The sequence below is a fragment of the Bombina bombina genome, chromosome 1 (assembly GCF_027579735.1).
Source record: "Bombina bombina isolate aBomBom1 chromosome 1, aBomBom1.pri, whole genome shotgun sequence".
Lineage (NCBI taxonomy): Eukaryota > Metazoa > Chordata > Amphibia > Anura > Bombinatoridae > Bombina > Bombina bombina.
In genome coordinates, this window is record NC_069499.1 from 1,177,517,193 (window position 1) to 1,177,535,063 (window position 17,871).

The 17,871-nt window shown below is 41.4% G+C and overlaps 1 protein-coding gene across 1 annotated transcript in view; it reads left to right on the forward strand.

The window, feature by feature from the left end:
* Positions 1 to 17,871, forward strand: part of LOC128663856 (serine/threonine-protein kinase tousled-like 2) — an 894,029-nt gene that overhangs the window by 158,505 nt on the left and 717,653 nt on the right. The window contains exon 7 of the mRNA XM_053718402.1: positions 8,316 to 8,385. Within this exon, the coding sequence (XP_053574377.1) occupies positions 8,316 to 8,385 (70 nt within the window). The remainder of the gene's footprint in view (positions 1 to 8,315; positions 8,386 to 17,871) is intronic.

Here is a 17,871-nt window from a genome sequence, read left to right on the forward strand (position 1 = left end):
GTGAATTTTGAACAATTCCTTCATACTTTTTCGCAATTGCAGTAATAAAGTGTGTTCAGTTTAAAATTTAAAGTGACAGTAACGATTTTATTTTAAAATGTTTTTTGTGCTTTGTTATCAAGTTTATGCCTGTTTAACATGTCTGAACTACCAGATAGATTGTGTTCTGACTGTGGGGAAGCCAAGGTTCCTTCTCATTTAAATAGATGTGATTTATGTCATAAAAAATCTAGTAAAAATGATGCCCAAGATGATTCCTCAAGTGAGGGGAGTAAGCATGGTACTGCATCATCCCCTCCTTCGTCTACACCAGTCTTGCCCATACAGGAGGCCCCTAGTACATCTAGCGCGCCAATACTCCTTACTATGCAACAATTAACGGCTGTAATGGATAATTCTATCAAAAACATTTTAGCCAATATGCCCACTTATCAGCGAAAGCGCGACTGCTCTGTTTTAGAAAATACTGAAGAGCATGAGGACGCTGATGATATTGTTTCTGAAGGGCCCCTACACCAGTCTGAGGGGGCCAGGGTGGTTTTGTCTGAGGGAGAAATTTCAGATTCAGGAAAAATTTCTCAACAAGCTGAACCTGATGTGATTACTTTTAAATTTAAGTTGGAACATCTCCGCGCTCTGCTTAAGGAGGTGTTATCCAATTTGGATGATTGTGATTATCTGGTCATTCCAGAAACACTATGTAAAATGGACAAGTTCCTAGAGGCCCCGGGGCCCCCCGAAGCTTTTCCTATACCCAAGCGGGTGGCGTACATTGTTAATAAAGAATGGGACAGGCCCGGTATACCTTTCGTACCTCCCCCCATATTTAAAAAATTGTTTCCTATAGTCGACCCCAGAAAGGACTTATGGCAGACAGTCCCCAAGGTCGAGGGGGCGGTTTCTACTCTAAACAAGCGCACCACTATACCCATAGAAGATAGTTGTGCTTTCCAAGATCCTATGGATAAAAAATTAGAAGGTTTGCTAAAAAAGATGTTTGTTCAGCAAGGTTACCTTCTACAACCAATTGCATGCATTGTCCCTGTCACTACAGCCGCGTGTTTCTGGTTCGATGAGCTAGAAAAGGCGATTATTAGTAATTCTTCTTCTTATGAGGAGATTATGGACAGAATTCGTGCTCTTAAATTGGCTAATTCTTTCACCCTAGACGCCACCTTGCAATTGGCTAGGTTAGCGGCGAAAAATTCTGGGTTTGCTATTGTGGCGCGCAGAGCGCTTTGGTTAAAATCTTGGTCAGCGGATGCGTCTTCCAAGAACAAATTGCTTGACATTCCTTTCAAGGGGAAAACACTGTTTGGCCCTGACTTGAAAGAGATTATCTCTGATATCACTGGGGGCAAGGGCCACGCCCTTCCTCAGGATAGGTCTTTCAAGGCCAAAAATAAACCTAATTTTCGTCCCTTTCGCAGAAACGGACCAGCCCCAAGTGCTACGTCCTCTAAGCAGGAGGGTAATACTTCTCAAGCCACTCCAGCCTGGAGACCAATGCAAGGCTGGAACAAAGGAAAGCAGGCCAAGAAACCTGCCACTGCTCCCAAGACAGCATAAGATGCGGGCCCCCGATCCGGGACCGGATTTGGTGGGGGGCAGACTCTCTCTCTTCACTCAGGCTTGGGCAAGAGATGTTCTGGATCCTTGGGCGCTAGAAATAGTCTCCCAAGGTTATCTTCTGGAAGTGATTCATCCTGTTCCATTAAAAGAACGAGGGATGGGGTTCTACTCCAATCTGTTCGTAGTTCCCAAAAAAAGAGGGAACGTTCAGACCAATCTTAGATCTCAAGATCCTAAACAAGTTTCTCAAGGTTCCATCGTCCAAAATGGAAACCATTCGAACAATCCTTCCATCCAGGAAGGTCAATTCTTGACCACGGTGGATTTAAAGGATGCGTATTTACATATTCCTGTCCACAAGGAACATCATCGGTTCCTAAGGTTCGCATTCCTGGACAAGCATTACCAGTTCGTGGCGCTTCCTTTCGGATTAGCCACTGCTCCAAGGATTTTCACAAAGGTACTAGGGTCCCTTCTGGCGGTGCTAAGACCAAGGGGCATTGCTGTAGTACCTTACTTGGACGACATTCTGATTCAAGCGTCGTCCCTTCCTCAAGCAAAGGCTCACACGGACATAGTCCTGGCCTTTCTCAGATCTCGCGGATGGAAAGTGAACGTGGAAAAGAGTTCTCTATCTCCGTCGACAAGAGTTCCCTTCTTGGGAACAATAATAGACTCCTTAGAAATGAGGATTTTTCTGACAGAGACCAGAAAAACAAAACTTCTAACTCTTGTCGGATACTTCATTCCGTTCCTCTTCCTTCCATAGCGCAGTGCATGGAAGTGATAGGTTTGATGGTAGCGGCAATGGACATAGTTCCTTTTGCGCGCATTCATCTAAGACCATTACAACTGTGTATGCTCAGTCAGTGGAATGGGGACTATACAGTCTTGTCTCCGAAGATACAAGTAAATCAGAGGACCAGAGACTCACTCCGTTGGTGGCTGTCCCTGGACAACCTGTCACAAGGGGTGACCTCCCGCAGACCAGAGTGGTCATTGTCACGACCGACGCCAGTCTAATGGGCTGGGGCGCGGTCTGGGGATCCCTGAAAGCTCAGGGTCTTTAATCTCGGGAAGAATCTCTTCTACCGATAAATATTCTGGAACTGAGAGCGATATTCAATGCTCTCGAGGCTTGGCCTCAGCTAGCGAGGGCCAAGTTCATACGGTTTCAATCAAGACAACATGACGACTGTTGCGTACATCAACCATCAGGGGGGAACAAGGAGTTCCCTGGCGATGGAAGAAGTGACCAAAATCATTCTATGGGCGGAGACTCGCTCCTGCCACCTGTCTGCAATCCACATCCCAGGAGTGGAAAATTGGGAAGCGGATTTTCTGAGTCGTCAGACATTGCATCCGGGGGAGTGGGAACTCCATCCGGAACTCTTTGCCCAAATCACTCAACTGTGGGGCATTCCAGACATGGATCTGATGGCCTCTCGTCAGAACTTCAAGGTTCCTTGCTACGGGTCCAGATCCAGGGATCCCAAGGCGACTCTAGTAGATGCACTAGTAGCATCTTGGACCTTCAAACTAGCTTATGTATTCCCGCCGTTTCCTCTCATCCCCAGGCTGGTAGCCAGGATCAATCAGGAGAGGGCGTCGGTGATCTTGATAGCTCCTGCGTGGCCACGCAGGACTTGGTATGCGGATCTGGTGAATATGTCATCGGCTCCACCATGGAGGCTACCTTTGAGACGAGACCTTCTTGTTCAAGGTCCGTTCGAACATCCGAATCTGGTCCCACTCCAGCTGACTGCTTGGAGATTGAACGCTTGATCTTATCAAAGCGAGGGTTCTCAGATTCTGTTATTGATACTCTTGTTCAGGCCAGAAAGCCTGTAACTAGAAAAATTTACCACAAAATTTGGAAGACATATATCTGTTGGTGTGAATCTAAAGGATTCCCTTGGGACAAGGTTAAGATTCCTAAGATTCTATCCTTCCTTCGAGAAGGATTGGAAAAAGGATTATCTGCTAGTTCCTTGATGGGACAGATTTCTGCCTTGTCTGTGTTACTTCACAAAAAGCTGGCAGCTGTGCCAGATGTTTATGCCTTTGTTCAGGCTCTGGTTAGAATCAAGCCTGTTTACAAACCTTTGACTCCTCCTTGGAGTCTCAACTTAGTTCTTTCAGTTCTTCAGGGGGTTCCGTTTGAACCCTTACATTCCGTTGATATTAAGTTATTATCTTGGAAAGTTTTGTTTTTGGTTGCAATTTCTTCTGCTAGAAGAGTTTCAGAATTATCTGCTCTGCAGTGTTCTCCTCCTTATCTGGTGTTCCATGCAGATAAGGTGGTTTTACGTACCAAAAGTTGTTTCTAACAAAAACATTAACCAGGAGATAGTCGTGCCTTCTCTGTGTCCGAAACCAGTTTCGAAGAAGGAACGTTTGTTGCACAATTTGGATGTTGTTCGCGCTCTAAAATTCTATTTAGATGCTACAAAGGATTTTAGACAAACATCTTCCTTGTTTGTTGTTTATTCTGGTAAAAGGAGAGGTCAAAAAGCAACTTCTACCTCTCTCTCCTTTTGGTTTAAAAGCATCATCAGATTTGCTTACGAGACTGCCGGACGGCAGCCTCCTGAAAGGATCACAGCTCCTTCCACTAGGGCTGTGGCTTCCACATGGGCCTTCAAGAACGAGGCTTCTGTTGATCAGATATGTAGGGCAGCGACTTGGTCTTCACTGCACACTTTTACCAAATTTTACAAGTTTGATACTTTTGCTTCTTCTGAGGCTATTTTTGGGAGAAAGGTTTTGCAAGGCGTGGTGCCTTCCATTTAGGTGACCTGATTTGCTCCCTCCCTTCATCCGTGTCCTAAAGCTTTGGTATTGGTTCCCACAAGTAAGGATGACGCCGTGGACCGGACACACCTATGTTAGAGAAAACAGAATTTATGTTTACCTGATAAATTACTTTCTCCAACGGTGTGTCCGGTCCACGGCCCGCCCTGGTTTTTTAATCAGGTCTGATAATTTATTTTCTTTAACTACAGTCACCACGGTATCATATGGTTTCTCCTATGCAAATATTCCTCCTTAACGTCGGTCGAATGACTGGGGTAGGCGGAGCCTAGGAGGGATCATGTGACCAGCTTTGCTGGGCTCTTTGCCATTTCCTGTTGGGGAAGAGAATATCCCACAAGTAAGGATGACGCCGTGGACCGGACACACTGTTGGAGAAAGTAATTTATCAGGTAAACATAAATTCTGTTTTTTCTTTTTTTTCTTTTTTTTGTTTGTTCATAAGGTTTTGATAAGATATATTTTGAGTGTTCTTATTTTTTGTTAGTGATGTCTAAGGGAAAGAAAAATTTAAAAATCCCCAGCAATATGTATGTTACCTTTGATGCAATGGCATCAACTTTGTGAAATATTGATAATATTAATATTGTTAAATTACTTCTGTTATACAGTATTATCTGGTTTATTGTATACCATGTTATTTTGAAAAAAAAAAAACATAGGGCCCTGCGTGGCGCAAGATGTGGATTTCTTTTGTATATACTGCTGGTTGAAAATAAAAGTTAAAAAAAAAATAAAAAAAAAATTGCATGCTCTTTCTGAATTACAAAAGAAAAAATTTGGGTTCAGTGTCCCTTTAATTCAAGATACAAGGGTGACTTTCTTGGGAACTGTAATAGACTCCCTGTCTATGAAGAATTTTCTGACAGAGGTCAGGAAACTAAAGATTATCAATACTTGTCTAGTCCTTCTGTCCACTCCTCGGCCATCAGTGGCTAAGTGCATGGAGTTAATCGGGCTGATGGGGGCGACAAGGACATCATCCCATTTGCTCTCTTCCATCTCAGACCTCTACAGTAAAACATGCTGAGGCAATGGTACTGAGATTATCCGGATTGGTCTCCTCACTTCTAGAGCAGGAGACGAGGGATTCTCTGCAATGGTGGTTGTCTTTGGATCATTTCTCCCAAGGGACCTGCTTACGCAGACCTCCTTGGGTGATTGTGACAACACATGCCAGCCTTCTAAGGTGGGAAGCAGTCTGCGGCTCTCTAAAGACTCAAATAGACTCGGTCGGAGTCTGTTCTACAATAACCATTCTGGAACTGAGAGCGATCTACAATGCTCTTCTGGCCTGGTCCCAGTTAGTCTCGATACAGTTTATCAGGTTCCAGCCGGACAACATAACGTCAGTGGCTTACATCAATCATCAGGGAGGAACGAGGAGTTCCTTGGCGATGACAGATATATCCAAAATATTTCAGTGGACGGAGGTCCATTCTTGCTGCCTGTCCGCAATCCACATCCCAAGGATGTACATCTGGGAGGTGGATTTCCTGAGTAGGCAGAACTTTCATCCGGGGGAGTGGGTTCTCCATCCGGAAGTGTTCTCCAGCCTGATTCTTTACTGATATCAGCCGGAATTAAAGTTCATGGCATTGCGACAGAATGCCAGGCTCCTGAGATATGAGTCGGGCTAAAGGGACCTCCAGGCGGAACTGATAAATGTTCTGACGGTCCCTTGGATCTTCAATATAGCATACCAGTTTCCTCCGTTTGTTTCTTTTCCTCGAGTAATTGCTTGAATCAAACAGAAGAGGGCCTTGGTGATCTTCATAGCACCGGCCTGGCCTTGCAGGATTTGGTATGCAGATCTGGTGGAGATGACATTTCTACCACCTTGGAGAGTTCCGTTGAGGAAAGACTTTGATTCAGGGACCCTTCTTTCATCCAAATCTAGTTTATCTGAAGCTGACTGCTTGGAGATTGAACTCTTAATTTTATCCAAGCGGGGGTTTTCTGGCTCGGTTATAGAGACCATGAATTAGAAGTATTTACTATAAGATTTGGCAGAAATATCTCTATTGGTGTGAATCCAAGGGCCACTCATAAAGTAGAGTTAGGATTCCTAGAATTTTTGTCTTTTCTCCTAGAAGGTTTGGAGAAAGGTTCATCAACGAGTTCCCTAAGGGATCAAATCTCGGCCTTATCTATTTTGTTATACAAACGTCTGGCGGATGTCCAAGATGTACAATCTTTTTTGTCAGGCCTTAGGATCATGCCTGTGTTCAAACCAGTTACTCCTCCATGTTCAAACCAGTTACTCCTCCATGGAGGTTTAATTTAGTTCTCAATGTTCTTCAAGGGGCTCCGTTCGAGCCTATGCATTCCTTAGATATTAAATTATCTTGGAAAGTTTTTTTTATTTCTTGTTGCTATTTCTTCTGCTCAGAGAGTATCAGAACTTTCGGCATTGCATTAGAGTCTCCTTATCTTATTTTCCATTCAGATAAGGTAGTTTTACGTGCCAATTTAGGATTTCTTCCTAAGGTTGTTTTTGATCGGAACATTAATCAGGAGATTGTTGTGCCTTCCTTGTGTCCTAATCCTTTTTCTAAGAAGGAAAGACTTCTGCATAATTTGGATGTGGTCCGTGCTTTAAAGTTTTTCCTGCAGGCGACTAAGGACTTTCGTCAGTCTTCTTCTTTGTTTGGGACAGAAAGCTACTGGTACTTCTCTTTCCTTTTGGCTGAAGAGTATCATACGTTTTGCATATGAGACTTTTGGACAGCAGCCTCCCGAGAGAGTTACGGCTCATTCCACGAGGGCTGTTGCTTCCTCATGGGCATTCAAAAATGGAGCTTCTGTGGAACAGATTTGCAAGGCTGCAACTTGGTCCTTTCTTCACACTATTTCAAAGTTTTACAAATTTGACACTTTTGCCTCGGCTGAAGCAGTTTTTGGGAGAAAGCTTCTTCAAGCAGTGGTGCCTTCCGTTTAGGTTCCCTGTCTTGTCCCTCCCGTATTATCTGTGTACTTTAGCTTGGTTATTGAATCCCATTAGTAATTAAGATGATCCGTGGACTCATCGTGTCTTAAAAAATAAAATAAAATTTATGCTTACCTGATAAATTTATTTTTTGACACAATGAGTCCACGGCCCGCCCTGTTCTTTTAGACAGGTTGTGGTTTATTGTAAACTTCAGACACCTCTGCACCTTGGCTTTTCCTTTCTCGTCCTAACTTCGGTCGAATGACTGGAGTGGGAGGGAAGGGAGGAGCTATTTAACAGCTCTGCTGTGGTGCTCTTTGCCACCTCCTGCTGACCAGGAGGTGAATATACCATTAGTAATTAAGATGATCCGTGGACTCATCGTGTCAAAAAAGAAATTAAATTATCAGGTAAGCATACATTTTCTTGTTTTAGCCTTACACAGTATTCTATGAAGAGCTTACTGTGGCACTTGACTCTGACCATCCACTTTAATTTCCATTTTTCTTTGATTGGTGCCTCTGTTTCCTCTAACACTGGTCACAGTGGGACTGAGTATTATTTCACTTTACCATATTTATGTTACAAAAATACTTCTTCTATTCAAAACTGAAATGCATCCATTTGGATTCCAGTTTTGGCTGGAATGTCCCTTTCATTTTTTTTCTTCATATTGATTACACTTCTTTTTTATATAGAATCCTAAAACAAATCTGAAATAAAAATCCCATGCAGTCATGCTGTTACAAATCTTTGAAAGGGTGTATTAGTATAACAGTATTAATATAAATAACTAATAACTCTAACAATTAGAGTTAAACATGCCCCATTGAAAAGGTAAGAAAATACTCAATTCCTAAAAGTTAATCCTGATTTATGTTTAACAGAAAATGTACTCATAAGTCCCAAACTATTTAGAGCGGTATTAGCTGCTATTATATATTTCAGTTCAAAAGTGCACATTTCTATGTTATTTTAATAGATTTTTCTTTAGCAGACTCCAGAGAAGAAGCAGAATGAACAGAGGAATCGTAAGAGGAAAGCAGAACCATATGAAACTAGTCAAGGTAATAAAATCCCTACCACAATTTTCCAATTTTTAAATAAGGAAGTGTGTGTGTGTGTGTGTATCTATCTATCTATCTATCCATCTATCTATCTATATATATATATCATGATTTGTACTCACCGAGAGGTTAGTTTCCTCACATATCTAGTAGAACCATATACCAGACTACTTGGTATAGTCTTTTTTTTCAGCATTATGTACATAACCAAACAAGGACCTATGTAAAGAGGATACATCACCAGCAAGACAGTGTGTTATTTGGTGTGGCATTTGTCTTGTTTAAAGGGGCATGAAACCCAAAGTTGTTCTTTCTTTCATGTAATTAGCAAGAGTCCATGAGCTAGTGACGTATGGGATATACATTCCTACCAGGAGGGGCAAAGTTTCCCAAACCTCAAAATGCCTACAAATACACCCTTCACCACACCCACAAATCAGTTTTACAAACTTTGCCTCCTATGGAGGTGGTGAAGTAAGTTTGTGCTAGATTCTACGTTGATATGCGCTCCGCAGCAGGTTGGAGCCCGGTTTTCCTCTCAGCGTGCAGTGAATGTCAGAGGGATGTGAGGAGAGTATTGCCTATTTGAATTCAATGATCTCCTTCTACGGGGTCTATTTCATAGGTTCTCTGTTATCGGTCGTAGAGATTCATCTCTTACCTCCCTTTTCAGATCGACGATATACTCATATATATATATATATATATATATATATATATATATATATATATATATATATATATATATATATATATATATATACCATTACCTCTACTGATTTTCGTTTCAGTACTGGTTTGGCTTTCTACAACATGTAGATGAGTGTCCTGGGGTAAGTAAGTCTTATTTTCTGTGACACTCTAAGCTATGGTTGGGCACTTTTTTATAAAGTTCTAAATATATGTATTCAAACTTTTATTTGCCTTGACTCAGGATGTTCAACGTTCCTTATTTCAGACAGTCAGTTTCATATTTGGGATAATGCATATGAATAAATCATTTTTTCTTACCTTAAAATTTGATTTTTTCCCTGTGGGCTGTTAGGCTCGCGGGGGCTGAAAATGCTTCATTTTATTGCGTCATTCTTGGCGTGGACTTTTTTGGCGCAAATTTTTTTTTCTGTTTCCGGCGTCATACGTGTCGCCGGAAGTTGCGTCATTTTTTGACGTTTTTTTGCGCCAAAACTGTTGGCGTTCCGGATGTGGCGTCATTTTTGGCGCCAAAAGCATTTAGGCGCCAAATAATGTGGGCGTCTTTTTTGGCGCTAAAAAAATATGGGCGTCACTATTGTCTCCACATTATTTAAGTCTCATTATTTATTGCTTCTGGTTGCTAGAAGCTTGTTCACTGGCATTTTTTCCCATTCCTGAAACTGTCATTTAAGGAATTTGATCAATGTTGCTTTATATGTTGTTTTTTCTATTACATATTGCAAGATGTCCCACGTTGAAACTGAGTCAGAAGATACTTCTGGAAAATCGCTGCCTGGTGCTGGAGCTACCAAAGCTAAGTGTATCTGCTGTAAACTTATGGTATCTGTTCCTCCAGCTGTTGTTTGTACTGATTGTCATGACAAACTTGTTAATGCAGAAAATATTTCCTTTAGTACTGTTACATTACCTGTTGCTGTTCCGTCAACATCTAATACTCAGAGTGTTCCTGATAACATAAGAGATTTTGTTTCTAAATCCATTAAGAAGGCTATGTCTGTTATTCCTCCTCCTAGTAAACGTAAAAAGTCTTTTAAAACTTCTCATTTTTCAGATGAATTTTTAAATGAACATCATCATTCTGATTCTGATAATGGTTCTTCTGGTTCAGAGGATTCTGTCTCAGAGGTTGATGCTGATAAATCTTCATATTTATTTAAAATGGAATTTATTCGTTCTTTACTTAAAGAAGTCCCTAATTGCATTAGAAATTGAGGATCTGGTCCTCTTGATACTAAATCTAAACGTTTAGATAAGGTTTTTAAATCTCCTGTAGTTATTCCAGAAGTTTTTCCTGTCCCTGGTGCTATTTCTGAAGTAATTTCCAGGGAATGGAATAATTTGGGTAATTCATTTACTCCTTCTAAACGTTATAAGCAATTATATCCTGTGCCAGCTGACAGATTAGAGTTTTGGGACAAAATCCCTAAGGTTGATGGGGCTGTCTCTACTCTTGCTAAGCATACTACTATTCCTACGGCAGATGGTACTTCCTTTAAGGATCCTTTAGATAGGAAAGTTGAATCCTTTCTAAGAAAAGCTTACTTGTGTTCAGGTAATCTTCTTAGACCTGCTATATCTTTAGCAGATGTTGCTGCAGCTTCAACTTTTTGGTTAGAAGCTTTAGCGGAACAAGTAACAGATCATAATTCTCATAGCATTATTATTCTTCTTCAACATGCTAATAATTTTATTTGTGATGCCATCTTTGATATTATTAGAGTTGATGTCGGGTATATGTCTCTAGCTATTTTAGCTAGAAGAGCTTTATGGCTTAAAAATTGGAATGCTGATATGTCTTCTAAGTCTACTCTGCTTTCCCTTTCTTTCCAGGGTAATAAATTATTTGGTTCTCAGTTGGATTCTATTATCTCAACTGTTACTGGAGGGAAAGGAACTTTTTTACCACAGGATAAAAAATCTAAAGGTAAATTTAGGTCTAATAATCGTTTTCGTTCCTTTCGTCACAACAAGGAACAAAAGCCTGATCCTTCATCCTCAGGAGCGGTATCAGTTTTGAAACCATCTCCAGTCTGGAATAAATCCAAGCCTTTTAGAAAATCAAAGCCAGCTCCTAAGTCCACATGAAGGTGCGGCCCTCATTCCAGCTCAGCTGGTAGGGGGCAGATTACGTTTTTTCAAAGGAATTTGGATCAATTCCGTTCACAATCTTTGGATTCAGAACATTGTTTCAGAAGGGTACAGAATTGGCTTCAAGATAAGGCCTCCTGCAAAGAGATTTTTTCTTTCCCGTGTCCCAGTAAACCCAGCGAAGGCTCAAGCATTTCTGAAATGTGTTTCAGATCTAGAGTTGGCTGGAGTAATTATGCCAGTTCCAGTTCTGGAACAGGGGCTGGGGTTTTATTCAAATCTCTTCATTGTACCAAAGAAGGAGAATTCCTTCAGACCAGTTCTGGATCTAAAAATATTGAATCGTTATGTAAGGATACCAACATTCAAAATGGTAACTGTAAGGACTATCCTGCCTTTTGTTCAGCAAGGGCATTATATGTCTACAATAGATTTACAGGATGCATATCTGCATATTCCGATTCATCCAGATCACTATCAGTTTCTGAGATTCTCTTTCCTAGACAAGCATTACCAGTTTGTGGCTCTGCCGTTTGGCCTAGCAACAGCTCCAAGAATTTTTACAAAGGTTCTCGGTGCCCTTCTGTCTGTAATCAGAGAACAGGGTATTGTGGTATTTCCTTATATGGACGATATCTTGGTACTTGCTCAGTCTTCACATTTAGCAGAATCTCATACGAATCGACTTGTGTTGTTTCTTCAAGATCATGGTTGGAGGATCAATTTACCAAAAAGTTCATTGATTCCTCAGAAAAGGGTAACCTTTTTAGGTTTCCAGATAGATTCAGTGTCCATGACTCTATCTTTGACAGACAAGAGACGTCTAAAATTGATATTAGCTTGTCAAAACCTTCAGTCACAATCATTCCCTTCGGTAGCCTTATGCATGGAAATTCTAGGTCTTATGACTGCTGCATCGGACGCGATCCCCTTTGCTCGTTTTCACATGCGACCTCTTCAGCTCTGTATGCTGAACCAGTGGTGCAGGGATTACAAAGATATCTCAATTAATATCTTTAAAACAGATTGTACGACACTCTCTGACGTGGTGGACAGATCACCATCGTTTAGTTCAGGGGGCTTCTTTTGTTCTTCCGACCTGGACTGTAATTTCAACAGATGCAAGTCTTACAGGTTGGGGAGCTTTGTGGGGGTCTCTGACGGCACAAGGGGTTTGGGAATCTCAGGAGGTGAGATTACCGATCAATATTTTGGAACTCCGTGCAATTTTCAGAGCTCTTCAGTCTTGGCCTCTTCTAAAGAGAGAATCGTTCATTTGTTTTCAGACAATGTCACAACTGTGGCATACATCATTCATCAAGGAGGGACTCACAGTCCTCTGGCTATGAAAGAAGAATCTCAAATTCTGGTTTGGGCGGAATCCAGCTCCTGTCTAGTTTCTGCGGTTCATATCCCAGGTATAGACAATTGGGAAGCGGATTATCTCAGTCGCCAAACGTTACATCCGGGCGAATGGTCTCTTCACCCAGAGATATTTCTTCAGATTGTTCAAATGTGGGGACTTCCAGAAATAGATTTGATGGCCTCTCATCTAAACAAGAAACTTCCCAGGTATCTGTCCAGATCCAGGGATCCTCAAGCGGAAGCAGTGGATGCATTGTCACTTCCTTGGAAGTATCATCCTGCCTATATCTTTACGCCTCTAGTTCTTCTTCCAAGAGTAATCTCCAAGATTCTGAAGGAATGCTCGTTTGTTCTGCTGGTAGCTCCAGCATGGCCTCACAGGTTTTGGTATGCGGATCTTGTCCGGATGGCCTCTTGCCAACCGTGGACTCTTCCGTTAAGACCAGACCTTCTGTCGCAAGGTCCTTTTTTCCATCAGGATCTCAAATCCTTAAATTTAAAGGTATGGAGATTGAACGCTTGATTCTTAGTCAAAGAGGTTTCTCTGACTCTGTGATTAATACTATGTTACAGGCTCGTAAATCTGTATCTAGGGAGATATATTATAGAGTCTGGAAGACTTACATTTCTTGGTGTCTTTCTCATCTTTTTTTCCTGTCATTCTTTTAGAATTCCGAGAATTTTGCAGTTTCTTCAGGATGGTTTGGATAAAGGTTTGTCTGCAAGTTCCTTGAAAGGACAAATCTCTGCTCTTTCTGTTCTTTTTCACAGAAAGATTGCTAATCTTCCTGATATTCATTGTTTTGTACAAGCTTTGGTTCGTATAAAACCTGTCATTAAGTCAATTTCTCCTCCTTGGAGTTTGAATTTGGTTCTGGGGGCTCTTCAAGCTCCTCCGTTTGAACCTATGCATTCATTGGACATTAAATTACTTTCTTGGAAAGTTTTGTTCCTTTTGGCCATCTCTTCTGCCAGAAGAGTTTCTGAATTATCTGCTCTTTCTTGTGAGTCTCCTTTTCTGATTTTTCACCAGGATAAGGCGGTGTTGCGAACTTCTTTTAAATTTTTACCTAAGGTTGTGAATTCTAACAACATTAGTAGAGAAATTGTGGTTCCTTCATTATGTCCTAATCCTAAGAATTCTAAGGAGAAATCATTGCATTCTTTGGATGTAGTTAGAGCTTTGAAATATTATGTTGAAGCTACTAAGAATTTCCGAAAGACTTCTAGTCTATTTTTTATCTTTTCCGGTTCTAGGAAAGGTCAGAAGGCCTCTGCCATTTCTTTGGCATCTTGGTTGAAATCTTTAATTCATCATGCTTATGTTGAGTCGGGTAAAACTCCGCCTCAAAGGATTACAGCTCATTCTACTAGGTCAGTTTCTACTTCCTGGGCGTTTAGGAATGATGCTTCGGTTGATCAGATTTGCAAAGCAGCAACTTGGTCTTCTTTGCATACTTTTACTAAATTCTACCATTTTGATGTGTTTTCTTCTTCTGAAGCTGTCTTTGGTAGAAAAGTACTTCAGGCAGCTGTTTCAGTTTGAATCTTCTGTTTATATTTTCAGTTTTTTTCTTTATGAGATTTAAACTTTATTTTTGGGTGTGGATTTTTTTCAGCGGAATTGGCTGTCTTTATTTTATCCCTCCCTCTCTAGTGACTCTTGCGTGGAAGATCCACATCTTGGGTAGTCATTATCCCATACGTCACTAGCTCATGGACTCTTGCTAATATGAAAGAAATTAATTTATCAGGTAAGTTCTTACATAAATTATGTTTTTATGATTCAGAGAGAGAATACAATTTGAAACATATTTCCAATTTACTTCTATTATTTAATTTGCTTCCTTCTCTTGTTTTCCTTTGTTGAAAGGTTTATCTAGGAAAGCTCAGGAGCATCAAAGAACCTAGGTTCTAGCTGCTGATTGGTGGCTATATATCTATATATAAATCACAGTAAGAGAGGAAAGACAAAGGCAACACAGAGCCTTAGTCAATAACCAGTATGTGTACCTTAGACGTTCTGTAGGGAGAAAATGCCGCCGCCTTCAGCCTCCGTAATGGAAACACTCCCAGGTGATGACGTTGCTACCTCCAGCGGGTGTTCCAAAAATAACATTTGAAATGGTCGTTTATCGCATACGAACTAAATGGACTGGATTATATAGTTGTATGAAGACATGGCAGAGAGTGTGTTAATATTGTATATACATAACTCATGAATTCATAATATAGACTGGCTGTCATACGTGTGTGTGTATATATACTGTATGTGTGTGTGTATATATATATATGTATTAAATTCTTTTTAGCTCTGCTTTATCTGTGGCTGACATTACTGTTCTCTCAACCTTTGTTGAACAGTTAGCATAAGCAGTTTCAGATTCTTAAGTATATAACTCTGTTTATTTACTTCAGATGTATTCATTTAATTATGTTTACTATATCTATTATTATGGTTTCAAACATATTTTATTATCTCGATCTTGTTAGGATAATTGTTTGATTTCTATTATCTCCACTATTTCTTGAGGTATAGAGATTTCTCTTGTAAGGTGTATCGAGTCCACGGATTCATCCTTTACTTGTGGGATATTCTCCTTCCCAACAGGAAGTGGCAAAGAGAGCACACAGCAGAGCTGTCCATATAGCTCCCCCTCCAGCTCCACCCCCAGTCATTCTCTTTGCCGGCTCTAAGCAATCGGAAGGGTAAAGTGAATGTGGTAAAAAAAAATGTAGTTTTTATTTTCTACAAGCAAGATTTTGTTATTTTAAATGGTACCGGTGTGTACCATTTACTCTCTAGCAGAAAGGAGAAGATTTCTGCAGGGAGGAAGATGATTTTAGCATGTTGTAACTAAAATCCACTGCTGTTCCCACAAAGGACTGAGGAGTGCAAGAAAACTTCAGTTGGGGGGAACGGTTTGCAGGTTAGGCTGCAATAAGGTATGTTCAGTCTTTTTTTTTTCTAGACAAGACTGTGATAATGCTAGAGAAGACTGATAATATCCACATGAGGGAAGGGTAAGCTGTATTCAGAGACTAAGTATTGAATTTCAAGCTTACATAACAGGGCTAGTTTATGCTGGTTGACACTACTTTCAAGGCAAACAGTCTTTATTGAAAATCTCGTTTTTTTGAGACACTTTGAAGGTTCCTTTGGGTTTCTTTCAGGGGTTGTTACCCACATGGCTAATATTAAAACACTTTGGAGTGTTTCTTTAGGCCTCACAAGCACCGTAGTGAGGTGGGAGGGGCCTAATTTCGCGCCTCAGATGCGCAGTTATATTTAACTAGAAGTTCAGGCTGTTTCACATGGAGGCTCCTGCTGCAGTTTGAGGGCCTATAAGAAGCTTTTTCCCCACAAATCTGGTTCCTAAGGGCAGGTAGGACCACAGCAGAGCTGTGGCAAGGTGCTGAACGTTTTTTAACCGTTTTTTGGCTTACTGTCGATCCGGTTTGGGCATTAAGGGGTTAATCATTTTTATTGCGAGTGGTGCAATCTTACTAATGCTTTAGGTACATTCTGTAAAAATTTCGAACAGTTTGCTGCATTTTTTCACTGTTTTGCAAAATTGTGTGCCTTTTTTTATCTCTTAAAGGCATAGTAACGTTTTTTTCAAAGTGTGTTTTTACTTGATTAAAGGGATTTCCAAGCCTGCTTGTTTTACTACTAGTCTGTTTAACATGTCTGACACCAAGGAAAATCCTTGTTCAATGTGCTTAGAAGCCGAGCCATGGTGGAACCCCCTCTCAGAATGTGTCCCACTTGTACTGATATGTCTATACACTTTAAAGAACATATTGTTACACTTAAAAATGTGGCCCAAGATGATTCTCAGACAGAAGGTAACGAGGTTAGCCCGTCAACCTCTCCCCAAGTGTCACAACCAGTTACGCCCGCTCAAACGACGCCTAGCACCTCTAGTGCGTCTAACTCTCTTACCTTGCAAGACTTGGCGGCAGTTATGAATAATACCCTCTCAGAGTTCTTATCTAAACTGCCCGTGTTACCTGCAAAGCGTGGTAGCTCTGTTTTAACAACAGATAATGAGCATTCTGACGCTTTAGTAGCCGTATCCGATATACCCTCACAACGCTCTGAAGTTGAGGTGAGGGATGTGCTGTCTGAGGGAGAAATTTCCGAATTCAGATATATTGGCTTGTAAATTTAAACTAGACCACCTCCGCTGTTTGCTCAGGGAGGTATTAGTTACTCTGGATGACTGCGACCCTATGGTGTTTCCAGAAAATTTGTGTAAAATGGACAAGTACCTGGAAGTTCCTGTTTACACGGATGTGTTCCCGGTTCCTAAGAGGATTGCGGATATCGTTACTAGGGAGTGGGATAGACCAGGTATTCCCTTCGTTCCCCCTCCTGTTTTTAAGAAAATGTTCCCCATATCTGACCCCATGCGGGACTCGTGGCAGACCGTCCCTAAGGTGGAGGGGGCTATTTCTTCACTTGCTAAACGCACAACCATACCAATTGAAGACAGTTGTGCTTTCAAAGACCCTATGGATAAGAAATTAGAGGGTTTACTTAAGAAAATTTTTGTTCAACAAGGTTTTCTTCTCCAACCTATTGCGTGCATTGTTCCTGTAACTAATGCAGCTGCTTTCTGGTTCGAGGCGCTGGAAGATGCGCTCCAGACGGAGACCTCATATGAGGACATTATGGACAGAATTAAGGCTCTTAAGTTGGCTAATTCTTTTATCACAGATGCCGCTTTCCAACTAGCTAAGTTAGCAGCAAAGAATTCAGGTTTCGCCATTTTAGCGCGCAGGGCGCTATGGCTAAAGTCCTGGTCGGCCGATGTGTCGTCAAAATCCAAACTCTTGAACATCCCTTTCAAAGGAAAGACCCTCTTTGGGCCTGAATTTAAAGAGATTATCTCAGAAATCACTGGGGGGAAAGGCCATGCTCTCCCTCAGGACAAGTCCTTTAAGACAAAGAACAAACAAAATAATTTTCGTTCCTTTCGGAATTTCAGGAGCGGTCTCGCTTCATCCTCCCCTGCTGCAAAGCAAGAGGGTAACTCTTCCCAACCCAGGTCAGCCTGGAAACCTTACCAGGGCTGTAACAAGGGTAAACAGGCCAAGAAGCCTGCAGCTGCCTCCAAGACAGCATGAAGGGGTAGCCCCCGATCCGGGACCGGATCTAGTAGGGGGCAGACTCTCTCTCTTCGCTCGGGCCTGGGCAAGAGATGTACTCGATCCCTGGGCCTTAGAGATTGTACCCCAGGGATATCTTCTAGAATTTAAGGACTCCCTTCCAAGGGGAAGGTTCCACATTTCTCGTCTGTCTACAGACCAGAC